General features: G+C 44.2%; 1 protein-coding gene across 1 annotated transcript in view; it reads left to right on the top strand.

Annotated features, from left to right (window-relative positions):
* Positions 1 to 1,255: 1,255 nt before the first annotated feature.
* The window catches only part of RFTN1 (raftlin, lipid raft linker 1), a 187,895-nt gene continuing 161,588 nt past the window's right edge, over positions 1,256 to 27,562 (top strand). The window contains exons 1-2 of the mRNA XM_081071626.1: positions 1,256 to 1,518; positions 18,100 to 18,252. Of these exons, the coding sequence (XP_080927752.1) occupies positions 18,108 to 18,252 (145 nt within the window). The 5' untranslated portion in view covers positions 1,256 to 1,518; positions 18,100 to 18,107. The remainder of the gene's footprint in view (positions 1,519 to 18,099; positions 18,253 to 27,562) is intronic.

Here is a 27,562-nt window from a genome sequence, read left to right as displayed (position 1 = left end):
CTGGAGGTGGTGGTGGTGACTAAGGCCAGCAACCCGTAGGGTAGAAAGGTGAAGGGGCAAAAACCAAAAAAGAAAAAAAAAAAACCCAAAAACCCTGGTGTGGGGAGGGAGAAGGAAAACAATTGAAATGGATATAGAAAAGGAACAAAGTCTCTGAGAAGCTGTGGTAACAAGAATTCCTGAAAACAAAATAGCATTTCCTTACCCCCTGGGGAGGTGTTATTAATACCACAAGGACCTCATTATAACCCTGTTGGGGCTGAATCCAACCCTCTACCCCGCGCACTCCAATGCCTAGGGCTCCCTCCTTGTCCAACCAGAAAAGGTAGATAATTAGATTATGTCGGGTCTGTTCCAGTCCCTTATAGTATCAATAATAACAATTATAGCTAAGTTACAGAGTAACTTAAGTGTAAGTTACACTTGACATATAAAACTCAGGAGGAGGTACTGTTTGACAAATAAGAAAACAAGTCCGTTTAAGTCACTTACCCAAGTCACCAAGGGAGTGAGTAGGGAGGCCAGGCGGCTAACCCTGACAGTTTGGCTCTAGGGTACCAGCTCTTAACCCCTGCGCTGTAATTTCGCTTCGTTTCGATAGTTCCAAGAAGAACATCTACACTTGACTACAGCAGCCCGGGTCTGCCGCTTTGTTTATATAATTTTCTTCTTGGGCAGCCTCAAGGTGCAGGGCAAGATGGCTCACCACATCTCAAACCTCCCGGACGCCCCAAGTTGGCGGAATAGGGTGTGCCAAGGACACGGTGGCATTATCCCTCTCCCACAGCACTAACTCCCAAGAAGTAACTTAGGCAGCACCCGAGACGCCAGCGGATGGGCCCACCTGTGGAACGGAAAGGAGGAGCAGCCCTTCCCACGCCTAGCCATCAGCACCTTGGTGGCAGTCGCCATCCAGCGTCCCAGCTCAAAATCTGAGGGATCCCAGGACCCCCACGCGCGCTCTTGACGCACGCAGCCTTAGTTCGGAGGAGATGCGAGGGCGGGTGCGAGAACCGTGGACCTCTGCGCGCAGGGGCAGCGCGGGGCGCCGACGGGGTGGCTGAGCGTGCCGCCAGCAGGTGGCCGGCCGCGTGGAGGCAGCGCGTGGAGGCAGCCGCGCGGGGCGGGCCCGCTGCGCCCGCGGCGGCTGTCAGGGGCCGCGCGGCTTCCCGCGAAGATGCAGCGCAGCATATTTTGCACATGAGTTCAGAGGAAGAGGAAGTGTAGCCGGCGGACGCGCGGCGGCGGCGGGGGCGCGGCGGGACTGAAGCCGGAGCGCGCGGGGCGCGGGGCGCAGCGAGCGGGAGCGCGGCGGCCGCGGGCTCCGCACGGGGACCGACGCCCGGACCGCGGGAGGGACAGACGCGCGAGCACGTCGTGCCGCGCTCCCCGCCCCCACCCACCGGCGCCCACGCCTTTCCGGGGCCGCCACCTCTGCGTGGTACAAACTTTCCTCCCGGGACCGGACACACTGTCTCCGGGAGCCCGCACCCGCGCCTGCTCGGCTGGTCCGGAACGGTAGGTGGGCGCGCGGCAGGACGCGGGTGCAGGCGGCCACGAGCCCCTCGGTTTGGCCCCGCGGACACGGAGAGCCCCGCGTGGAGGCTTCCTGCAGGTCGCGGGAGCTGGGGTGTTGCTTCCCAGAATCCGGGGGGGCCGGGGGGCCCCTGCTCCCACCTCCGGCCGGGGTCCGGATGGGGTCGGGGCGGGATGCATAGGTCACAGCCGTCTCGGGCCAACTTTTTTGGGGAACAGAATCATCCCCGGCGCTTTGTGGGGAGAGGCACCCCAGACTTGGGGGCGGTGGGCTTTGCAGGCTCGGGGGCTCCTAGGAAGGAAGCAGAGGGGCAGCTCCCAAGCTACAGGTGGGTCTAGGACGCGGCTGCAGGGGGTCCTCCGCGAAGTTCCGGAGGGAGCTGGCCGCGGGTCCCAGATCCAGGAGGGCGTGGGGGGGGGGGTGGAGGTGTCCCCGGCTGCCCTTCTGCGTTCTCCCTGGGAGATGGGTTTGTTCCAGGGGCAGGGGTGCTGGATGGGTGCGAGCAGACGTGCCGTATGTCCAGAGGAAGTGCCACAGCCACTGGAGTCTCAGAGACGGGGCGCAGGGCGTCCTCAGCGCTGAAAACAGGCATCTCCTTTCCGTAAGGGGTTCTCTTCCCTCGTCCTAACCCACTTTCTTAGGCTCAGTGGACGTCAAGGTGGGTCTGGGTCAGGGTCAGGATGGAGTGGTGAATTTCAAGAAATCCAGTTGTCAGGCTTGCACACCCCTGTCCCAGGCCGGGCCTCTTGCCCTTCACCTGGGGTATCGCCGTCTTTGGCAGTGAGAACAGCGCGGAGGCCAAGGTGCTGGACCCAGGCGCGCTCCCTAACGCCTCCCTGTCGCACAGGCAGGGCTGCCCTGTGTGGTTGTCGGTAGTCCCCAGGGACACTGGGTGGTGTCAGTGAGTTTGTTAGGGGGCTTAAAAACAAACAAACAAAATATGCTTTTTTAAAAAAAGTCTGGCACAAATCCCTATATTTGAGTGGTTGCCCTGGTTTCCAACAACAGCCCCTTCTTGTAATTGGTACAGTTGTTTTCAGATGCTGGCCGTGCAGTCAGGCTAGGCGGCTTCCAGCCCCTGCCATCGTGTGTCATCTCAGGATAAGTGAGGCCCTGCCAGGAAGGAAGGCGGGGGTAATGTGAGCGACCTTTGGGCCTGCAGGGAGGGTGCGCCATGAACCCCACGTGTCCCTAGCCACCGGGATTCCTAATTTGTACCTCTGAACAGCTGAATGCCACACCAAGTTCAAGTGACCCCACATGTCACCAAACCCCACAGAGGGATTAAGCAACAAGCTGTGTGGGGCTCTTGGTGCATGTGTGTGCTAACCTCAGGGAAATCACTTTAACCTCAGAGGGAGCTCTGCATCCTCTTTTGCCTTCAGTGGGGTTTCTGGCCTGAGAGCTGGGACATCAGTCATCCTCTGGCTGTATTTGTATAACAAGACGTTGGGTTGGTTATTCTTTGTTTGTCTCTTGGCTGCATGGACGTGGGGCAAATGGAAGTGGAATGTTGTACAGTTAGCTAATAGATTCGGTGCAGGAATTGAAAGAGAACAAATTGGGAATACAAGTCAGTGTGTTCTTTTTCTCCCTCTTGAGCAGGAATTTTTGGCTTACATTCAAATAATGCTTTGTCTGTAGGGAAACAGGCAGAAAATCTTTGGCATGAGTGATGTGAGTTCCTGTAAAGCTACTCGTGTTCTTGCAATCCTCACTTTTCAACAGAACTGAAACGATGTAGGCCCATGGCTTGGTGAGCATGGGTGCTTGCCAAATTTCTAACTTGGTGGGCTAAGGAGAGGATACTGAGACTCTTTCCCCTGTCTATCTCATTTTAGAAAATAAAGAAAAGTAGCAAAAACAGTGACCTCCCAGCTAGCCACACCTCAAGCCTGTAATTTTGCGATATTGGCTTTATTGCACATTTCCCACCTATTCATCCTTCTGTCCATCCATTAGTCTGACTTACTAGTTTTTGCAATTTAAAGTAATTTATAGACATTGATACAGGTCACTCCTAAACATTTCAGCACACATTTTATTATTTAGAGTTCAATATATGTTCATGATTTTCTTAAGATAAAATTTATATACATATAATGGAATGCACAAATCTTGAGAGTAACATTTGCATAATGTTTTGACAGATGCGTACACCTGTGTAACCCTAGTCTCGTTCAAGAAAGGGAATATTACCATCACCCCAGAAAGTTCTTTCATCCCCACTCCCCGTCAGTCCCTGCCCCCACCCTTTCAGTGGCAACCATTGCTCCGATTATTTCTCACTCTAGCTTAGTTTGGCCTGTTCTTGAACTTCATGTTCTTGAACTGTGGGATTCTACAGTGTTGTGTAATCTTCATTCACTCAGTATGTTTTTGAGATTCATCCACGTTGAATGTTCAGTCATTTGGTCTTTTTTTATTTTATTGCTGCATTGTATTCCAGGTTATGTCTGTGCCACAGCTTGTTTATATAGCCCCCTGTTGATAGACACGTGATGTATTCCCAGTTGGGGAGGGTATTGTGAATAAAACTACTATGAATGTTTGTGTGCAAGTCTTTTTAGGGACATACGTGCTCATTTCTCATGGGCAAATGCCTAGAAATGGAATTGATGGGTCATAGAAGCTTATAAGAAGCTGCCAGACTTTCCAACATGCTTATCCCATTTTCCATTCCCACAAGCAAGGAATATGAGTACGAAATTCCAGATACTACAACCTATTTTCCCATCCCTAAATCAAGAGCATGGCTTGACTAGTGTTCTTCTGGGGCCAGAAGGACCCAGAAATTGGGACCATCTGAGACAATCTAGAACGTGTTGTTTTCATAGGTGGAGGAACTGGGAGAAAACTTTGACTCTGCCAGTAAATGAGTTTACACTTAAATTATTGCAGACGATCAGACGAGTATTTTATTTTTAGAGATCTTCAGAGAAGGGAATTCCATAGGGGAATGTACACTTGGTTGTGAAAGAAGATTGACTGAGTGCTTTCTATATAAAGAAAAGTAACCCCCAGCCCTGCAGAATTCCACTAAATTTCTGCTTAGAAACTCCTGGGGGATTTCTGGCATACTGGTCTGGTTGATGTGAATTGGTGGAGAGTCCTGTTGGATTTCACCAGCTTGGGCAGCTGGCTGTTGAAAAGAGTTGTGTTTGCTTTGTGAGGAAGATCAGATTTGGTTTTTTAAAGGCTCAGAGAACAGCTTTCTTGTTAAAGTGATTTGGCCTGTCAGTGAAAACCTGGGCTGTCAACACCCCCCTAATTGTCCTGGCTGAGAAAATGGACTGGTCCCCTGTCAGGTCCCTTTGCACCTTAGTCTCTCTCTGTGGGCCATAAGCTGAACCTGGTGTTGGCTGATCAGGAAACAGGAATTGAGCTTCCCTGCCTGCGACGGACCCGAGGATGAAATGTTTTACATTTTGCCAAGGTGTCTCAGTGGGGACCAAGTTATGCAGATGGTATAGAGTCTTGAGACACGGCAGTGTGTTTGGGGACTGTTCTCATCCACAGCCTAGCCCAGTGCCTGCCACAGAGTAGGGGCATTATCAGCGTTGGCTGATTCTTGTAACTCATGGTACCCATCTGGGTGATTGCCTCTCTGGAGGTTAACAGTGAATACTGAGATGTCAGGGCCCTGAGATATTACTAGAAGCCACTTTACATAGCCTGGGAAACAGGTTCAAAGTGTTTGAAGAAAACTTTGCTAACTGTAAATTTGCATTGTAGTGGCACCGTTCTTATTTTATTATAGATTTTACTATTGTTATTAACAAAATAATAATTGTACTTACCACTTGCCAAGTGCTTACTCTTTGCCAGCCACTGTTAGGCACCTTACCTGCTGCATTCTCTAAATTTAATCCTCATGGGAGGTGAGCACCGTTATTATCTATACTTCAGCCTTGAGGAAACTGAAGCTTAGAGAGGTTAAGGAACTTACCCTAAATTCACGTTTTCATGTTTCCCAGACTTGAAAGGGAGAGACTGTGATGTTCTATTTCGCAAATGCAGATTCCTTCTACGCACACAGATTTCCCAATACGCAAAGCCATAGTATAGAAATGTAAACTGGGTAGGCAGTGCAAAGTCACAAGAAATAACACACTGAAATCACTTTCTTTAGTCTTTTTTCTTTCTGTCTTAAGCTTGCTGAGTCTGGGGCAGCCAGGGCCTATGTAGAGGTACTAATTTTGGTGACAACTTAAGATGTTGTTGGTTGATTATGATTGTAATTTTATTGTAGGAAATGAAAGACATTGCCAGCTGTTTGGTTTGAGTATCTGTAGCTGACCTATCCAGTACAGTAGCCACTAGCAACCGTGTTTCCCCAAAAATAAGACCTAGCCGGACCATCAGCTCTAATGCGTCTTTTGGAGCAAAAATTAATATAAGACCCGGTCTTTTTGTAATATAATATAAGACCGGGTCTTATATAATGTAATGTGATCTTATATAATACGATACGATACGATACAATACAATATAATACAATACAATACAGGGTCTTATATTAATTTTTGCTCCAAAAGACACATTAGAGCTGATGGTCCAGCTAGGTCTTATTTTCGGGGAAACACGGTACGTGTGGTTATTTACATTTAAATGTAAATGGATTAAAAGGAAATAAAATTTAAAATTTGTTCCTCAGTCTCACTAGCCACCTTTCCAGTGCTGTAACATGTGGTTATTGGCTACAGAATTGAACAGTGCAGATGTAGACTATTTTCATCATCCCTGAAAGTTTCTCTGATAGTGCTACTCTATAGGAAGCATTTCTCTTTTTTCCTTCGGTTTAAGCATTTGCAACACACCTGGCCAAGGCTTCGGCTACTTTTTACTGACAAAAATAAATGTAACCAGATTTTTCTTTTATGTTTACCTTTTAAAAGTTGTGTTGTGTGTGTGTGTGTGTGTGTGTGTCCTTTCCTCTCATTTACATTCAGTTTTTGACATACATTTGAATTTTCCTTTTCTCCAGGGCCTCCAAAAGGGCTTTCATTATTATCATTGCATATTTTACCAAGATGCTTTCTCTGAAAAGATCGGTACAGCAGGCAAGCAATGGCCACTGCTTGAGCCCTGTTAATTCCTTGCTCTCCAAATAAGAATTGGGTTCAGCTTTTAAATATGCATTTGTGCAGCTAACTCCCTACCTGGGCTGAATTCAGGAAGAAAAATCGCTCTCAGCAGGGCCAGAACCAAAGAGCTAGAAAATCAGGTCACATTCTACGTGGCTACGTGCCAAGACTGAGATGGAGGAGACAACATTTGGGGTACTTGAAGGCTTTGTTTTGGGGTTTTCCTGGTCTGGCCTGCCCCTGTGGTATAGGGCCTACTAGAGAGGTTGGCAGCTTTCGTGTCCTGGCTGTACAGGACAACGGGGGAATGGTACCATGATTCTCCCCTCTTCTGTACTGAACACTGTTCCAGAATCAGGTTCAGTGGAGAGGGGATGCCTGCCAGGCCCCAGGTGTCAGTGGGTTACCAGAATCAGCCAGAGGTGGAAGGTCAACATCAGCTCTGTTTTGCTCAGCTTCAGTACCGACCAACTCTTAAGCTATTTTACAAAACTGTATTGGTTGTTTCCACACGTTTTTCAACCAGGAAGCCAGCTACACTTCACTGACAGCTTTTTTTTTTTTTTGGCTTTACAAGTAACATGTTCCATATTTTTGTTCCATAGGCAGACCCCCTAGATTGTCAGCATGTATTCTTTGCAGAGGATTATCATTTTCTGCTGTGTGTGTGTGTGTGTGTGTGTGTGTGTGTGTGTGTATTTTGAAACTCCCTACTTTTCTTTTTCACCCTGAGGAAATATTTTCTGAGGAACCATTCAAGTTTTATGGAATAACTCCTAAATTCTTCAGATTGGGAGAAATTGTTGTAATAGATATTATCCATAAAGTTGGATGAGAAGAGATTAGGTTAATCATAGACTCTGGTTAATGGAATGTGACCATATTGTGTATTACCAAATTTCAGAAATATAAAGTCTAAGGACTCACACTGTTCATTTAAACACTTTTTTTTATTTAGAGAGGTCTTTTGGGATTTTTTTGCAGTGTCTTGTGACACATTATAAGCACCCTTTTCAGGTGGTGTAATTGTGGGTATAGGCAGCTTAAAAGGAATCTTTATAATGGATGACAACACTAGTAATGGTATTCATAATGGTTAACATTTATACCGTGTTTCCCCGAAAATATGACCGGGTCTTATATTAAGTTTTGCTCCAAAAGACACACTGGGGCTTATGTCTTGTTAAAAATCATGCTAGGGCTTCTTTTCTGGTTAGGTCTTACTTTCAGGGAAACGCAGTACTGTTTTTTTCTATGTGCCCGAGCTCCTCTAACCCCTGTTAAAATGTTTACTTATTTAATCCTTACCCTACAAGTAGATTCTGCAGTTATCCGCATTTTATAGTTGAGAAAACTGAGGTTAAGTGGCTTCCTCAAGGTAGAGGCATCAGGATTTGAACCCAAGTCATCTGACTCCAGAGCCTGGGCATCCATCCAACCCCTGTACTATGCTGTTGAGAAGGTGAACTGAGAGTGGCAGACCAATATTCCGCAGGCCCTTTTCCATCCTTTACCAGATAATAAGAGTCTTTCCTACTCCAGATGGATGTTGGTTCAGCAGGTGTTTATCATGCATCCGTTGGGCCAGGGCATTGGGGTAGCCATTGTTGGGGATGAAGAAGACATGACTGCTGCCTTTGAGAAGTTCGTTGTCGCGTAGGAAGATGAAGCATTACCAAAAGCCCTCGAGCTCTTCCTTGAACTCTGGTCTGGTCTACCAGCTGCCCATCTCACACTTCCACTTGGTTGGAGCTAACACCTCTCAGACACTCTCCTGTCTTCCTTGGCTCAGCTCTTTCTCCCATAGCCATACCCATCTCAGAAGGTGGCCGCCACCGCCTTCCAGGTGCTCAGGTCACAGACCCTAGAGGTGTCTTGGATGCGCTCTTTTTCTCAGGCCCTATTTTCAAACCACCAATAAATCCCATTTTCTACCTTCAAAACATGCCCAGAATTGGAAGCTCATACCTCATCATCATCTGGTCTCCCCCCTCTCCCGTGGTCAGTCATGGCCAGAGTGAGCATGTCTCCCTTCAGCTGTAAACCCTCCAGGGATTCCTATCTCACTCAGGGTAAAGCCAGAGTCCTTACCACGTCCCGCACGGCCCACACAAGGCACGGCCTCCCCTGCCTCTCACTGCATGTGCTGCCTGCGGCCGCCCCACTTCACGAGACAGGTCCTGGAGTGTTCCAGTCTGTTTGCACTGGCCACCACCTTGCCTGCGACACCATCCCCCTTATACCTTGGCTCGCTCTGTCACTTTCTTCAAGATTTTGCTTAATGTCACCTCTGGGTGAGGCTCTCCCTCATCACCCTTTTAAAAAAAATTGTACCACCTTCTCCTGTACTCGCTATAGCCTCCTCTCTGCTTATTTTTTTTATTTGATATACTTTTATAGTTGAAGTTCATTTATTATTTCTGTCTATTGTCTTTCTCTGCTCTTCAAGGTAAGGTCCACAGGGCAGGGTTGTTATTTTATTTATTTATTTTTATCTCTTGTTTCACTTTGGTGCCCCCAGCATTTCGAACAGTGCCCTGCATGTACTAAGTGCTCAGGAAAGGAGCGTGGGATGGTTAATTTTATGTGTCAACTTGGCCAGGCTGGATGGTATCCAGTTTTTGGTCAACGCCAGTTTAGGTGTTGCTGTAGAGTATTATATTCAGGTGTGATTAATACTTAAACCAGTACTCGTAGACTTTGAAGAAAGTAGATTATCCTCCATAGTAGGAGTGTGCCTCATCCAATCAGTTGAAGGACTTAAGTGAAAAGACTGAGGTCTCCTGAGGAAGAAGGAATTCTGCCTCCAGACTGGTAGCCTTGGGGCTCAGTGCTGTAGCCAACTCTTCCCTGGGTGTGTGGCTTGCTCTGCAGATTTCCAACTTGCCAGCCCCCACAATCATATGAGCCAATTCCTTAAAACAATTCTGCCCTGCCTTCTCGCTATACCGATATCTACACACACACACACCCTCTATCCTATTGGTTGTGTTTCTCTGGAGAACCCTAAGACAGAGGGTCAAGATGGAAGGGAAGGAGCGTCAGGTGGAGAGTCAATTTGAGGTAAAGAAGTGGAGTCTGGAGAGCACTTGGTGTGTAAAAAAGATAGCACTGGCTTAGTCCGACCTGACACCAGGGTACATGAAGGGGAACAGTGGGAGACGAGACTGGGAAGGAAGAGCGAGGCTGGGGTGAGGTTGAGGCTAAAAACTCCAAGCCGGCAGCAGGTGTGACTTACGCTCTTTGAGCCACTTGTGTACTGCAAAATGGTTAATCTTGCAAAGCTGGTGCTAGGAATTAGGTAGATGAGAAACCAAGGGAAGCCAGAGTGAAGGCTTTTGACAGTCCTGAAATGGTGGGACGGCCTGGAGAATGAAGTGGCAGTATTGAAAGCATCTACCAGCACTTGGAACCTGGCCTCTCGTGGGGTGAGGATGGCTGCGGGAGCAGGCTGATACCTAACATTTTGAGCCTGGATGTTACGAGGGCAGTGGTACTACCCATAGAAACAAAAACGTCGGAGGCAGAACAGACCTCTTGGGCAAGATGCTGACTTCTCTTTGGGGCATATTCATCTGGAAGTGCCGAGAAAGTTCCAGGTGAAGACGTTGAAATTGGTCCTTGGTCCTTGGGCATGTCCCCCTAGAGTTGGAGAAAAGACAGACTGGGAAGGACTGGAGAATTTTTACCTATAGCAGGGAAAGGGAGACTAATGAGGAGGGATATGATAGCCAAGGGGGACACAATACAATCATGTAACTTTTGGAGCATACACAAAAATGTGTATTGGAGGTTCCCGAACTCTGTACCAAGGCACCCCGAGGCACTATGGGAAACTCATGGTGGGGGAGGGGTAAGGTTTGTTTTACGTTTTTGAGGGAAAGACAGTGGTGCTTGTGTTAGATTACCACCCTTACTACTAGCTTGAGGTGAGAGTTCGCAATACCAACATTACACAGCACCACCTTCCTTTGATGACATCATGTCTTTGCAGTGGGTGGTTGCTAAGAAAACTATTGTGGAACAGGAAATGAGGGTGTTGGTACCCAGTTTGATTTCAGGGATTGAGAAGTCGTGCAGTGCCCAATGGATGCTCACATCGCATTAGTGCATAGTTATGGTCATTTAAGAATGAAGGGAAAAGATCTTTTTCTTTCAGTTTACATGTTCCATTTTTTCAGAAGGCTACTAAGTTGTTTGGACATGAATACTTAATAAATAGAACTGTAGGTATTGCTTTTATCCTCGGAAGTGCTGTGAAAAACATGCTGAGATACCAAGAGTACCATGAATTGGGGGCGTCTCAGAACCTTTGCCATCTCTTGTTCTGGGTGTTATATGTAGACTGTAAAAGCGTAAGATCAGGGACAGAAGAATAGGGGAGAACAGGAAGGATTGCATCCAAAAAGTCATATTTCTTCAAAAATAAAAGATGTGAAGCAAATAAGGTAAAATGTAAGCATTTGCTAAACCCGGGTAGTGGGTACATAGATGTCTCATTTTCTATCTTATCCATAAGTTTGCAGTGGTTTATAATGAAAATGATTTTCAGAGAGTAACAGAGGAGGAGGGCGAGGAATAGAACTTTAAGGGCGTACCTGTGTTTGGGAGGACAGCAGAGAGTCTGGGAAGGGAGCATCTAAAGAATAGAGAGACTCAGGAGTTGGGGTGGGGATTATGGAACCAAGAGGGTCAGCAGGACCACGTTTTCTAGACTGTAGTTCTCAGCCCTGGTTAAAGAGGCTTAAGAAAGATCCGGGCCCCAATGAGGTTTGGGTGCTAGGAGATGAGAGAGAGTTAGGAATGGGAAAAGACTGGGTTTGCCACTAGAGTGTTGATTCTCCACTCTGGCTGCCAGTTAGAATCACTTAGGGGGCTTTAAAAAATACTCATGCTTGGTCCCCACCCTCAAATGCCTGGGCATCAGGACTTTCAAACAGCTCTCCAGATGCTTCAGTGTGCAACCAAGATTGAGAACCACTGCCATAGTCTAGGGTTTCTCAAATTTGACTGTGATTCAAATTTTATTGAATCACTTGCCATTAAAAGATAGGCTCTAATTCTGCAGGGCTGGGTGGGGCCTAAGTTCTGCATGTCTCACAGGTTCCCAGGGATGCTGCAGCTCTGAGGACCATGCTTTGAGTAGCAAGTTCTCCCGAGGGAGCTGTTTTTAGTTAAAGGTGGTTGTGGTGGAGACTAGCTGGAGAGCAGAAGGATCGTGTAGATCAGACATCCACTGAGACGTCGGGCTGGGGGTGGAGTGGTAAGCCAGTGTTTTCTTTGGATAACGTAAATACCCCTTGTATTCCTTATCTTTTGTTGTGTAACAAATTACTCCCAAACTTGGCAGCTGAAAACAATAAGCATTTGTTATCTCACAGGGTTTCTGTGAGTTAGAAATACAGAAGCAGCTTAGTTGGATGATTCTGACTCAGGGTCTCTCATGAGGTTGTAGTTAAGATGTCATCTGGGCTGGAGGCAGTTCTGAGGCGGAAGGATCTGTTTCTACATGGATGTTGAATTAGAACTGGCTGTTGGGTGGAAGCCTCAGTTCCCTACCATGGGGACTGACTTCTCCATGGGGTTAATAAAGCTTCCTTATAATATGGCAGCTGACTGCCCCAGAGTGAATGAGCCAAGAGAAAGTGAAGTGGAACCCTCATGTCTCCTATAATCTTGCCTTGGCACTCACTCTCCCCATTTCAGCAATATTCTACTGGCTGCACAGGTCAGGCCTACGGCCATCTTGGAGGCTAGCTATGATACCCCTTCTTGTTTTCAACTAGGAAAATACTGCACGCACACACAACACAGAAAAACTTGAAAAATAAAGAAAATCATGAAGAAATGTCACCTATAATCTCATGACTCAGAGGAAAGTTCTGTGAACATCATGTCTATATATCCTGCCAGTTACAAAAAAGAATATGGATTTTTATATGCAGTTATACACCTAGATATTTGAAATTGGCTCCATACAATAATACTGTTTCATATAGATTGTTTTTTTACTGGGCATCAAGTCAGGAGCACTTTCAACAGGCACATTTTACTTATCCTTGGTTTTCTATCTTAGGTAATGTTTGTAGGATATCAAGATTTGACATCATCTGAACAACTGACTGAATTTTGAAGTTTTCATTTACATGTCTGGGTTGAAAGAGACATTCCTATCATGTAAAATCTTTTTAAATTTGGATTGTCACTTCTTACTTTGGATGCCTGAATGATATAATAAATACACTCCAGTCTGCAAATATGGGATTTGAATGTAGAAATAGAAAATGAGTTTGCCATCTGATCCAGCATCATTGCGTGTAATTGCTGTCTCTGGTTGCTTGTCATGAGCTGTTGGCAAGTGTTAAAATTAGCTTTACAGCCTGCCTCAGATTAGTGGCAAGTGTGGTAAATGAGGGCTCTCTCTTAATGAAACTAATTTGTATTGAAAATATAACTACATTTATTTCCCCCATTATTTAAATACGTGCGCGTTAGTTGATAGTAAAAATGAACCTTTAAACTGAGCTTTTTATAAACTGTAGCTGAAAAAAAAAATCATCTTTTAAGGAGGTGATCTTTTTTGAAGTGGTTTTCCAGTGTTTTATGGGCATCTTGAGAAGCATTTCAGAAAATAATTAAAAACACTTTTAAAATAAAAATTTGAACATTTAAAATGACACAGGACATCGTGCCCCATTGCTGATCAGCTTTTTCTGGAACCGCCTATGGTGATGTACTCTCTGTTTTATATCACAACAATTTTCTCTGAATGCCTCGCACTCTGCCCAGACTTCTAAAGCCTTCTTCTAAAGCCACTCAGCCAGCCTCACTGCACCATGTATATCTGTTCGTTGTCTTTCTCTGTTCACCTGCCATCTCCTTGAGAACAGGGCCTGGTCTTCCCATTTTTATATTTTGTAATTGAGGGCCTCACAGCAGACCTTAAAAAATGCATATTGAATGAACGAATGCATGAATTTGGAACATGAGTTCCCTCCCTCATGGAGCTGACAATTTCTGCATGAGGCTGGTCCAGCATATACCAAAGACACACCCCATTCTAGGTTTGATTCAGAAAGAACTGATTTTTCAGAATGGTACCCATTGAGGAATGTTTGCTTTCTGGTCATTTGCAATGTCTCATGTCCTCTCTTTGCAGTTGGTCTCAGGCTCTCCAGTGATGACCTTCTTTTCCTTCTTAGTCAGCGTCTAGTTCCTAAATACTTTTAGCCAATTTCTGCTAGAGAACTGTGAGTATATTTTGGCTCTTTTCCTGCTGTCTCACCATAGGAATGGGGAAAGACCTCTTTTCTTTTCTCTACTTTCCAAGACCTTTTAGGTGGAGTTTCTCGGTATTAATACCTTGATGCTAGAGAGATCCATACACATGGGTGTAAGGGATGTCTTTTTGGAAGAGAAAGATGTAAAAAGAAGAAAAAACTCTCCCAAATGAGTGTCCGATAATCAAAGCTGAGTCACCAATCAATGCATACGTAAAATATGTAACCTGATTTATAGTAAGTGTCAATGTGACGTGACTGGAGGAATTTGAAGAGGCAGAGCTCTACGGGTTGGATGGATCATAGAAAAGTACTGGGAAAATATCACGCACATAGGTGATTTTCAGCATGTGTCCTTTACAAAAACAGACAACAATAACGAAAAGAGAAATACTCTCAGTGAGCTGATGACCCAGTGTGAACAGGAGGTGGAGCGGCAAATCCGTTGGTCCCTCAGAGGGTCTCACCTTCCACCATGCCTCCTGTGGGGTCAGCATCTGGCCCCTCTGAGAGTGTAAAGGGAATCATTCTTCATTAACAGGGCCCTGCAATTACCATACAACCCAGTAGTCCCATTCCTAAATATTACCCTAGAGAAACAAAAACTTATGTCTCATAAAAACCTCTACATGAGTGTTTATAACTACAGTGGTACCTCGGTTTTCGAACCTAATCCGTTCCGGAAGACTGTTCAAGTCCTGAAATGTTCAAAACCATCCGACAGCTAGGCCTCAGAATCTTGCACTCGGCGGAAGCCGCGTGACATGTTTGACTTCCAAGGCGCGTTCGAAAACCGACCGGGTTTACCGCATTCGTAAACCAAAATGTTCCTCAATGGAGACGTTCGAAAACCGAGATACTACTGTACCCTATTCACAATCAACCCAAATTGGAAACAACCCAGATGTCTTCCCAAGAGTGAATGGCTAAAGCAGGGCCCCTAAATGTATGCCAGTCTCAACTGGGGCTTAACTGAGGAGGCAGCAAGCCATAGTCATTTTGAGCAAATGTGGTGTATATATCTATTTCATGACAAGTCACCCTTCAAAGGGCAACAGTGGTGTATTTTGCTCAGGAATCTTCAGTTTGGGCAGGTCTTGATGGAAACAGCTTGTCTTTGCTCCACAGGCTTGACTGAAGCAGATGCTTGACTTCCAAGATAGCTCACTGGCAAGATGGCTGGCAAGTTGGTTGTCTTCACATGCACCTGTTTTGGGGGCTGCTTGGGCTTCTTCATAGCGTGGTGGCTGGGATCCAAGAGCAGGCATCTTAAGAGTCAGGCTCCCAGTTTCTTAAGGTCCGGGTCCAGAAACGGGTACTGTGTCATTCTGCCATGTTCTTTTAGTCAAGAAGTCCTGGAGCACAGATTCAGGGCAGGTAACATAGACCTTATTTCTTGATAGCAGGAGTGTCCACAGAGTATGGGATCACATTTGAAAACTATCACACTTATATTTACCTTCTGCCCTGCTGGAGACCTTGACCCCTGAGGGAGATAAGCCTGAATGTCTGCTTGAGAGAATCGGCAACCACATTAGGCTTCATCTTGCCTGCATCTGGCAAGGCTGTTCCCTTCATGCTTCCTTTTGCCTCCCATCTCTCACTGCCCTCATTCCCTGCCCCAAGGCTCTTGCCAGATTCTAATGTGAGCATGGTTTGGGAACCTTGCCTAGTAAACAGTAAAGTTTATAAAACTTGACAATAATGTAAAGAATTGTTATATCTTATTTTTCCTCCTTTTTGTAAGCTAGATTTTTCTGACTTGTTTAAGCATAGTAGGGACTATAAGAGATACTTTTGGAATGATCTAAAGTCTTTCCTATTTTGACAGAGGTAGGGGTTGGTAGAAGAATGACAGAAAGAACTAAAAAGAATGCAGGTGTACTGGTAGGGTCCTTGACACATAAGAGTAAGAGGTACAAATTCACACTCAGGTTTTAGTGGCCAGCAACTGTTTCACATTTCTCCCTTCTCAGAGAGAGCTGTGCTTAAAGAGCAGTTGCACAACCAGGGTTGCGCGCACTCCAAAGAAATGAATCTCTAATGTTTGAAACCCCATGGATTCACTGATATTACAGTTTTGCTACTGTTTGGTACTCTTCATCTTTTCTGTGTCTGATCACATAGATGAGTTTCCTAGGGCCACATCATGTCCTGTGAGATAAGCACAGTGCTCTTTGTGGGTGAACTTGGGCAGAGACTAAGTTTGGGACAGACTAATTGAAACCTTAAAATTGTAATTGGGAAACCTTAAAATTGTAATTGGGAAAGTTTTTTCTAATGCTTCTTGGCATTCTTCTCCCATTCTCTCCCAACCTTGTCTGAATCTTTCTTACTCATCCTGGTAACCCTCTCCTCCTTTTTTGTCTGCTGTCAGGGAACCTATCCTCTATAAAAGAAATTGAATCACACTAAAGTGTTCGTGGCTACCACTAGGAGCTGAGTTTGTCGCTCTTCTCATGGAGATATTTGTGGTTTCCAGGGAGCTAATGAGGTAGGGTGATTCTGATTTCAAAGCTATGACTCTCTAATGCTAGAATTTCCCTAACAGGATAGCAAGAATGGGAGGATTTTTGAGGAAGAGGGCCCCAAACACTCTGTTCGTCATAGGGTGGTAGGCAAGTGAGTGACTTGGTAAGCCTCTTGAGTTATTTCCAGTTCTGTTGTAGTGGTAACAGTGCTCATCTCCCCAGGGTTACCTGATCCCCAGTACTTAGGAGCCTCCCTGTCCACTTCTGCTTTGTCCACGCACACTCCAGTTGGCTTGCTTTCCTGTAGTTAAATAGGCAGCCTCCGTACAAATCAGCTATGAAATCTGCAGAACTACAAAGTATTTTACAAGTAATCAGTTCATGCAGATTGCACATAAATCATGTCTGCTCTGGCCCTTTGGACGCTAATGTTCCCTTATTAAGGCATAAGTAAGCCTTCCTGTTCTCATCTATCCTTCCAGACTTTTTTTAATTACTGAAAAGTATAGCCTGGTTCTCCTACGCCAACCTCTGCCACTACTATCATCCCCTTCCCCCCCCACACACACACCCTCGTTGCTTTTTTGAGGTTCATTTTGTTTTTTTGCAGCTTGCCAAATTGCCTTAGGAAGCTGGGTGCCTTGTGAATGAACCGAGCAGAAGGAAATTCTTATCTCTTAAAGGAAGCCGTCACCACGTTTCTGTGTGTGATATTCTTGGCCAGTTAATATTTGTGTGAAATATGTTCTGATGGCAGGACCAGTACCCCGGAGAGGGGGGAAGTATTGGTCATGCTTGGTGCACTAAAGGAAAATATCTTCCACTAAAGTCTGGGGAGGGGATAAAAAGTCATTTCACGAATGTCATTCTGCCTAAATAAACAGAGAACCTTCATTGTTTTTAATCCCTTGGAAGACTAGAAGCTCAGTCACCCAAAATGCACATTATGTTAACATTTCTCCATTTTGTTTTCAAACTGTGGCCGCAGTTCTGTGCTCGAATACACGTGGATTTCTGCTTCCAATTTCTCTGGCCCTGCTATTAGTGTTCAGCCAGTTTTCATTTTGGTTTGAAATGATTCTCTAAGAGCGTGGAAGCATGCTATTATTCCTGTGGTTTGGTTTATAAAAGAAAAAAGGGGGACTTTTAGATGAGGCCCATAAAAATACCACCATTTACTTTTAGAGATATTTTATGAATATAAATCCCTGTCTAAATAATTACATTGAGGGTAGAAAGGACTTTGGAGTTTGAAAATTGTAACAACAACTTATTATTCTCTCTTAGCAACCGCAGGGAAGGTGACACATCTCTTGCTTTTTTTAATTTTCAGATGGACTGACACCATGATACACCATATTGCTTTTTAGATCCCATTTTTAAACCACATACACAGATTGTAGTGGAACTGAGACACGTTGAAGTATTATTTTCCTTAGATAGGGGAAAAAAGATATAGAACAGGTATGCTTTCGGTGTCATTTCAAAATCACAGGATGTCTGGTAATGATATCTTAACAGAGAGAGAAGCCAGCTTGGGTACTGAGCACAGTTCCTCTGGTGTTTAGGTCATATATTAAATTATACTCTAGATGTCATAAAAGCTGAGGTCCCTTATGTATTCTTCTGGGAAATTATGGGGTCTTTTATACTGTGGTGTTTAAATACAAAATCTCAAGGAAAAAACAATCACACTCCCCTCCTTTTTTCTCTCTGGCTGGCAGCTGCTGAGATGGGTTGCGGATTGAACAAGTTAGAGAAACGTGATGACAAACGGCCTGGGAATATCTATTCAACTCTGAAGAGGCCTCAGGTCGAAACCAAGATAGATGTGTCCTATGAATACCGCTTCCTCGAGTTCACCACCCTGAGTGCAGGTGAGTACAGGTACCCCGGTGTTCCTGGCGATGGGTGAGCTCGGACCCAGCCTGGCACCGCAGCCCTACCTTCACAAGGTCAACTGTAGCTGCCCCAGTCAGTGCTGCTGGGGCCTGACAAGGACACACTGGGGAAGTGGGCGTGGTGGGGAGGGATGTGGGGAAATGAAAAGGGTGGGCCTGTCCAAAGAAGACTGCTTGCAGAGATCCAAATTTTGATGCGAAAACCGTCATATTTTAAAAGATAGCAAGTAATTAAAATTGTTACAAATTATAGCCATATATGAGCCAATTAGTACACATGGGTGGGCTGAATTTGGCCCATGGGCCAACCAGTTTACAGACCCTGTTTCACAGCAAGCTGTGAGGAAAAGGAACATTTGCCTTATCTCCTCAGATCGATCTGCCTGTCCAACCAAACTCACTTGCCCATTGTTCCACCATCTTTTAAGACACACAATGGGATTTATAGGTGATGTAATACAGAATTGTACACCTGAAATCTATGTAACTTTACTAACAATTGTCACCCCAATAAATTTAATAAAAAAAGAATTGTATACTTGAAACTTATATAATTTTATTAAGCAATGTCACCCCAATAAACTTAATTTTTAAAAAAAGAAAGAAAAAATAAATAAAAGAGTGCTCGACCATCTGGGATTGGCTTTGCCTTGCCTGAGCCAGAGGGTGACTGGGTCACCCACCACCACTAGTGTCCCACTGGCACTGGTCAACATTTTTATTCGAGAGCATTTGCAGAGTGTGGGCTGGTGCTGTGGAGAAATGGTTTCCTGGAGCTTCTTACCTAGTGGGAAACAAGACTTATACACATAAAAAGAAAACAGAACTCAACGGGTTATAATTGTAAGCTGGAAAACATGTAAAATATGTTTCAGAAGAGGAAGGGAACCTTCTTCCTTTTGGGGGACTCCCTGAAAGTTGGGAGCAAAAACCCGGTGCTACAAAACTAAAGCATCTTAAGACACTTTCCCTCTGGGCTTCTGAGTATATTTAAGCTTCTATTCACAGAAAAGAAAATTAGTGGGACCAGCCCTCCTATTCGTGGGTGTGGATCCTGGCTCGGTTTTGGAGTAGAGGGGCAAATCGCTAGGTCTGCAGGGTCGTCGTCTATCAAATGAGCACATGAATATCCACCTCTTAGGTCAGCTGTGACCATGGAAAGGGGGAAGATGGGTGAAGCTCCTAGCACAGTGTCTGGCAGGAAGTAGGGCTGCTAATATTGCTACCACTCCTCCCCCTCCTCGACTACTCCTGCTATGACCACCTCCATGCTGAGGCTCCACCTGCTGCTTCCTGAGCCCTGAGAGAGATGGGCAGCTGGGTGTCTCTGTAGGGACCTTCTGTGTATCCCTCCAAGCCCCCAAAACGTAACCCAGCAGCTTCCCCATCAGATTTCTTCCTTCTGGACCCTTGGTGAATAATGTCACCACCATCCCTTTGGACAGATTTAATACCCTAATCCTCTGTGACCATGCCTTCTCCTCAGCCACCATTTCCGTTCCATCACTGAGCCTATTAAAACTACTTCTGAAAATGTTTATGCTAGAGTTAATGTAACACGAACAAGTCCAAACACAAAATTATTCGGAGCATTTGGTCATCCATTATTTGTTTAATGAATATTTGAGTGCCCACAACATTTTAGGCATTCTAGAACATTCTAGAACAATTAAGGAAAAAAAACATGAAAGCATGTACAGGAAGGAAGATTGGAAGGAAATAGTACCAAGATGTTAAAAATTGATTGTCAGGGTACTGAGATTATGGGAGAATTCTTTTTTATATATTTTTTGCATTGTGGTTATATTTCTTCTATTATTAAGAAGAGTAATTTTTGCTTACCTCTCTGTCTTCCTACTACTTCATCACTCATCATCTGAATGACTTCCCTAGACTCCTTATCTGCTCTTCGCTTCCTTGTGCTCCAGTCGTAGCACCCACACTGTTTTCTGCATTGTGATTTCTTTGATTGAATTACATTTTGTTTTCTGATTATAAAATGAACATATACCCATTATAAAATGTTAGGAAAACACTGGGAAAATCCTAGCTGTTTCTCCCTGCTTCTGCTTTTGTCGCCCCACAGGTCACGGCACCCGGCTGCTCAAAGCCTTGCTGTGGCTCTCCTTACGCCAAGTGGCACCAACTTCCCTCTGTCCTTATTTTCTTGCCATTTGTCCTGCATGTTCTACTACTGCAGCCTTGCTGTTTTTAGAAGCCACCAGGCCTCCTCACGGCTGTTGCACTGCCTGTTGCCTCTGCCTGGAAGTCCACCCAGATAGACTCTTTACTAAAACTCTTAATCCCCTTTTCTGTGGAACCTTCCCTGACTACCAATTTGAAATTTCTACCAACCCTCCACCCACCTCTCCATCCCTTTCCCTCTTGATTTTTTCCATAACACTTCTTACCATCTTGCATACTATATATTTTGCTTATTGTTGTTTGTTTCCTTATTTATTGCCTACTTTCCTTCATTAGAAGGTGGAAGCCCTTCTAATGAGTGCAGAGATTGTGTCTGTTTGATCTGCTGTATCTCAGTACATAAAACAGTGCCTGTCACATAGTAAATAATCAATATTTGTTGAATGAGTACTCAATGTATATATTTGGATCCTGCTTTTCTTCACTTAATATTGTATAGTGAGGCATGCCCTTTGTCATTCCATATGTTCCAAAAGTATGATTTAATGGCTATACATGATTCAATCACTCAGCATACCATAATTTATTTAGAAGTCCCCTTTTATTGGACATTTAAGTTATTTCAGGTTTGGGGCTATTATAAATAATATTGTGATAAGCAATGCTGGACATAAATCTTTGCACACATTTTTGATTATTTGCTCAGGAATTACTGAGTTGAAAGATACAAATGTCAGGACTCCTGATAAATTGCTAAATTACCCTCGAGATAGGACCTGTTTGTATAAAACACAAATCTGATCATGCTGAACTCTTTGGCTGGTTCCTCTGGATGAATGAAATGGAGGTTCCAGCGGGCGCTCAGGGCTTTCCTCAGCATGGCCTTGCTCTTTGCCAACCCTCCCCCAACTCGTCCTCTGGAGGCCCATGTGCCTTGCCCCTTGGCCTTGTCCTCTCCCCCCTGGGACCCTCCCTTCCAAGTTTCCCAGCTTAGCACAGGCTGCTCCTTCCACACAGGGCCTGCCCCATCCCTCACTGCTTGCCAGAATCCCACCCACCTGAAATAATTGTTCCTTCTTAACATCCATCTCATGGGAATTATTCTTTTCTGCATACCTATAGTTTGTCAATACCTTCCTTATGCCACTTTTATCACATGTATTACACTTATTCCTTGAGGGCAAAGACCAAGCCTTGCTCATCTTTCTATTCTTCTTTTTCGTTCATGCTTTCTAGCTGAGAATAGTGTGTCCTAAATAGTTGAGTTCTAGTTAACCTTCAAAGTAAACATTACATATGCTGTTTGTCTCCCTGGCAGCCTGGCAAGTTCTTTTCCAGGAGTTCTAATGGGATTATTCCTTATTGATTGATCTCTGAGTGGGATTCTATCATATGGATATACCGCAGTTTGTTTTTCTGTTCACCTATTGATGGACATTTGGGTCATTTCCAGTTTTTGGCGATTACAAATTAAGTTGCTGTGAATCTTTATCTTTGTGTGGCTTCTTACGTCATTTCATCCTCACAGTAACCTAATGAGATATATGAGTACACACATTCCTTTGTTGCTGATAAGGAAATGCACACTCAGAGAGGTTAAGTAACCTTTCTAAAAATGCAGTGCTAGGAAGTGACTGGGACAGAATTTGAACCTAGATCTCTTGGGCATCAAAGCTCTTGTCCCTTCTAAACTGCAAGGCATTAGACAAATAGGCATTGACACCAATGAGAAACACCAATTCTTGTTAAAAAAAAAACTTGTGTTATCGTGTAGCGGCACATAAGGATATTCCGCTTCCATATGGTTTTGGCCGTCAAAAAATGTTAAGTAGCATTTGATAATGCTTGTTTTTCATAGAGAAGATGCTCATCTGAGTCTAACAAATTGCAAGGCGGGGAAAGGGTGTTGGTCCCCTTCCACCTGATGGGACCACATGCACTTTCGAAAAAAAAGATCCAAGTTAAAATTGTTTTGTTTGTCCTTTGCTTAGAGCTTGGTGCTGTTGTGGCTGATTCTGGAACCTGCAACCTCACTTGTAGGGCTGGCAGACACAAAAAGCAGCAGGAATCTCACAGTGAAGTACATCAGCTGCTCCAAATCACAATTCTGGGTGATTTGATCAGGTCTGAAATTTTTAATTAACTCTGGTCACCAAGGGATGAACGTGCCCTTTGATGGGTTTCATCACAGACAGAGGCCCATAAAGCATCACAATTTCTGCAAAAACGGTGCCTTGTTATCCCTTTTATGTGTGCATTTTGCCAGCTTCTCTGTGCCAGGCCACTCTTAACACCACTTGAAAGCTACCTGTGTCAGCTCCATGAGAATCAACTGTGTTTTATATGAGTTTGGTGCCAGGGACAGTTGGCACAGTGAGTGATCTGTATAACAAGGCTTGTGCCTGGGGCGTGATCTTTGCTTGAACAATCGAGTACTGCACTGTCCAGTGTGGGAGCCAGCAGCCACATGGCTATGTAAATATAATAATTAATTCAAGTTAAATAAAATTAAAAATTCCGTTCCTCTGTCACACTAGCCACACTTCAGATACTCAACAACCCTGTATGGCTGGTGGCTACCATACTGGACAGCATGGATAAGAACACTTCCATCTCCACAGAAAGTTCTATTGGGCAGGGCTGCTCTAGTCTGTTTTTAAGAGGGGATAACTTGGTTCCACGCCTGAATGTACATCTCTAATTCAGATTAAAGTACTGTTTTTATTATGAAAGTTTGCCCTTGGGTTCTCTAGGGACCATAGGATGACAGTTCATTGATTCCACAAATAGTTATTGAATGTCAACCTGGGGCCAGGTATTGTTCCTAAGAACATATGGGTGAACTGAACAGGAGGTTTATCCTAGTTGTCTTAGGTTTATCTCAGCTGCCATAACAAAGTACTCCAGACTGGGTGGCTTAACCCACAGACATTTACTTTCTCACAGTTCTGGAGGCTGAAAGTCTGAGATCAGAGGGCTAACATCGTTGGGTCCTAGTAAGGGCTCTCTTCCTGGCTTGCAGATGGCTACCTTCTTGCTGTGTCCTCACATGGCTGAGAGAGAGACAGAGAGCTTTCTCTCTCTGTCTCTCTGTCTCTCTGTCTGTCTCTCTCTCTGTCTCTCTCTCTCGTCTCTCCTTATAAGGACATTATCCTATTGGATTAGAGCCCCCCTCCCTTATGACCTCCTTTAATTTAAATTACTTCCTTACCCCAAGGACAGTTACAGTGGGGGTTGGGGCTTCAACATTTGAATTTTGAAGGTACACAATGCAGTGGTCTAGTCCACTCGTCTAGGTTGGTTCAAAGTCTCTTAGAAATGAAGAAGCAGGTGATGGTAGTACTCAGTGCTAGAGTGATGGTGATAGAGGGGACATTGTAGCCCCCAGTCTTGTTGGAAGGCTTTGTGTGTCAAGGAAGGCTTGAGATCTGCAGGTGGATTTGGAGTTAGCCAGGCAGAAGAATGAGGTTGGATGGACATGGTCTTTTCAGGTAAGGGGGACAAGCCGTGGGAGGGGCCAGAACCCAGAGACAACATTGCATATATGGGAAGCTGTCAGCAACTCAGTTTGGTTGGAGTGTGGCCTTTAGGAGGAGTAAGTAGCCAGATGACTAAAGGTCTTAGTTCTTGGACTGAGGACTCTAGGCTCTGTCATTATCACTGAAGGTTTTGAAGGTGAGGAGAGGGTAAGTGACATGATCAAATTCACATTCTGGTAAGATTGCTCTGGGCGTAGAATGGAGAAGGATAGAAGGGGTGAAATTGGGGGAGAGGAAACCATTTGGAAGCCATTGCAATCATCAAGCAAGAGGTGAAGGTAGTCTCAGCTGAAGGAGTTGCAGTGGGAACAAGAGAAGTGGGTAGGGTCAAGAGAGATTAAGAGGCGGTCCCAGGGTCTGAGTGGCAGGTGAGAAAGAGCAGGGAGTGGAGGTGGAGGTATGTTTGCTGGCACCTGGATGGCTGTCATGAGGGCCATATAGCTGGATACTCTGATTCTGTGTTTTTTTTTTTTTTGATTCTGTTTTAAAGCATTTTTTTTTTTTTTTTTATTAATCTGATATTTTATTGACATCCTGGGCAGGAGATTCATACATAATTAGTGTCAGATAAAAGTGGCTCTTTAACTTCATATATTTGGAGCCACATGCCCTTTGGGATTTTTTTTTTTTTTTTTAACAAATGGACAAGCCTTTTAAGTAGACATTTCACCAAATAGGCCCATGATAAGATGCTTAACATTTAGATAGTAGGGAAATGCAACTTAAAATCATATTGAGATACCACTATAGATACATTATGTGGCTAAAATTAAAAAGATTGACAATATCAAGTGATAATGGGATTGTGATACAATTGGTAATCTCATACTTTGATGACAGAAATACAAAATGATGCAGCCCCTTTGGAAAAAACAATATTTTATAAAGAAAAATATACATCATTTGATTTAGCAATTCCACTTCTAGGTATTTAACCAAAAGAAATACAAACTGGTCCACATGAAGGCCTATGCTCAAATAGTCATGGAAGGTTTTAAAGCGTTTTCAAATAACGTTTTCCCTCAATCACCCAAACATCTCTGCTAGCTGGAAAGAAGGTATTACTTTTTCTCTCCTTTTTTCAGATGGAGAAGTATACTATAAGTAGTAAGTGGGACCAGTGTTTGAACTCTCTTCTCACAGGATTTTTGTACTGCACATAAAACAGAGCTCAGTGCCAACCTGTCAGGCCTATTGACGGGTATCTCAGTGAATGTGTTTAAATAACTGTATTGAGGTATAACTTATATACAATAAAATACACTCATGTTAAGTGTATGGTTTGATGAGTTGTGATAAATGTAAACACCTGTGTAATGCCCACCACACCCAAGATACAGAACTTTTCCATCACTTCAGAATAGTCTCTCATGCCCACCACCCCTTGCCCCAGACACCTACTGATCTGCTGTCATTGTAGATGCTTTTTGCTTGTAGATTCATTTTCTTTTAGAATAACAGGAATGGAAGCACACCATGTATTCTTTTGTGTCAGACTTCTTTAACACAGCGTAATGCTTTTGTGATTCATCCATGCTATTGTATGTATCCAGATCTCATGCATGTGCCGCAGATTGTTTAATCATTCTCCTGTTGAACACTTGGGCTGTTTCCAGTTTGGGGCCTATTATCAAAACAGCTGCTATGGACATTTGTGAACAAGTCTTGTGTGGACATATGTTTGTTTCTAGTGGGTAAATATGCAGGAGTGGAATTGCCAGGTTGTTTGGTAAATGTGTGTTCACAAGAAACTGCCCAGCTGTTTTCCAAAGTAGTTGTACCGTTCTACTTTTCCAGCGACAATGTATGCAAGGTATGTAGTAGCTTCAGTTTGTACATGTAGTTGTTGGAGCTACTCTTTATTCAGCCCCTAGGGTCATTAATCAATTTTAAACAAGCTAACAACCATCATGTGAGGGGGTGGAGTCACCTCCATTGTTCAGAAGAATATATTGAGATCTCGAGTTTGGAGAGGTTATAAAAGTCACTTGTCTGAGGCCACCAACCTGTTGGATGTTTGTAGCACATTGCGTCATCTTACTGAACACTAGAGCCTTAACTTTGGGCTCTCTTCATCCCGGACTCTCCTGCAAATTGTGGTAAGTTTAAACTAAACTGAAGGGCTTCACCATGAAAAAGTCGAAAAGTAACTTGTGCTCTTCATTGCACATCTTCTTCAAGCTGGTCTTCTGTTTCTCCCCTTAAATTCTTGCTTGTAAAACATTCCCATGACACACATTACAATTTCTAGGATCAGTTCACACGGCCACATTTTTTAAATTCCCATCTTTGTGGTTTTCCTGTCTAAGAGGTCTTTAAGAGCTGACCTCTGGGATTTTTTTCTTCAACAATGTGTTGACCAGGCTCAAACTTAGAGTTTGGCTGCCAGCATTTTAGCCTTAAGCTCTGTATATAAATTTTGGGTGGTCATAATAATAACACAGGATGACATTCACTATTCAAAACATGCATGTTATGCAATGAATCATTTAAGGGTCCAGTTTTTATTTAATGTCTAGTCTGGGTAACTGTAGCCCTAAACACAACTGCAGAAGCAGTTGAGAATCATTGTCTATTTAAGTTGTGCTTTTACTCTCTCTTCACAACCTGGAAGAAGACTGCTCTGAAAGGAAGGATCCCAATTTACGTTAAGGTCTAAAAATTAACAGACTACAGTGTTTTGGGGCTAAGAGCTTGGATGTCTGATAGCTAGTTATAAATCCTGGCACTGTCTGGTTTCATGGGTCATGAATAGATAAACAACTTCTAAGATATTGTCCAAAATGATGTTAATCTCCAGAGAAAGACTACAAGCCTTTAGGACTAATTATTTTCTCAGAGCAGTGGTTCTCCATCTTGAAGGCATATCAGAATCATCTGGCGGGGGGGTGAGGGGGGCCTCTTTAAAACCCAGAATCTCAGGCCCTTGCCCCAGAGTTTCTGATTCAGTAGGTCTGGGGCAAAGCCTCCGTATCTGCATATGTCACAAGTTCCCAGGTGCTACTGGTCTGGGGACCACACTTTAAGAACCTTCAAAGACCAGATGGTGTGCAAATTTCTTTTATCTGAGTGGAGATGGGAGGGCAAAAAAAAGATATTGGTGTGATTTTTTTTAAAGCATAACATAAATTCAGTAACTACCTATATACCTAACTATATATTACGACCAACTCATAATTTATTGCCTTGAAGTAGCTAGTAATAAATACATTTGGAAGAATAGGCCATATTCTTAAAAAAAAAAGAAGAAAATACCAGTTGATACAATGATTCTCAAAACTTTGTTTTAACAATTTCCATGTTCCAGGCTGCACCCTATATCAATTAAGTCAGTAATGGGGAAGGGACCTGGACCTGTATTTTTTGAAACTACACACTTTTGATACCAGTGTGTAGCTGTGGCTGAGAACGAGTTAACAGGCATTTGTGAAGTACCAGGTGGTTGTAAAAAGCGTGGCTACCCCAACTGGTTACCCTCAGGTGGGTCACATGTGCTGATATTTTGTTTCCCTACAGCCCTCGGGCTGTTTGAATCTCCTCCAGGTCACTTCAGTTTCCGAAGCCTGGTTTCTTTCCCCAGTATGCTGAATGTGTGACATGGA

Source organism: Rhinolophus hipposideros (assembly GCF_964194185.1).
Source record: "Rhinolophus hipposideros genome assembly, chromosome: 14".
In the NCBI taxonomy this organism is placed as follows: domain Eukaryota; kingdom Metazoa; phylum Chordata; class Mammalia; order Chiroptera; family Rhinolophidae; genus Rhinolophus; species Rhinolophus hipposideros.
The sequence above is the reverse complement of the archived record's forward strand: the minus strand, read 5'-3'. Positions and strand labels throughout refer to the sequence as shown.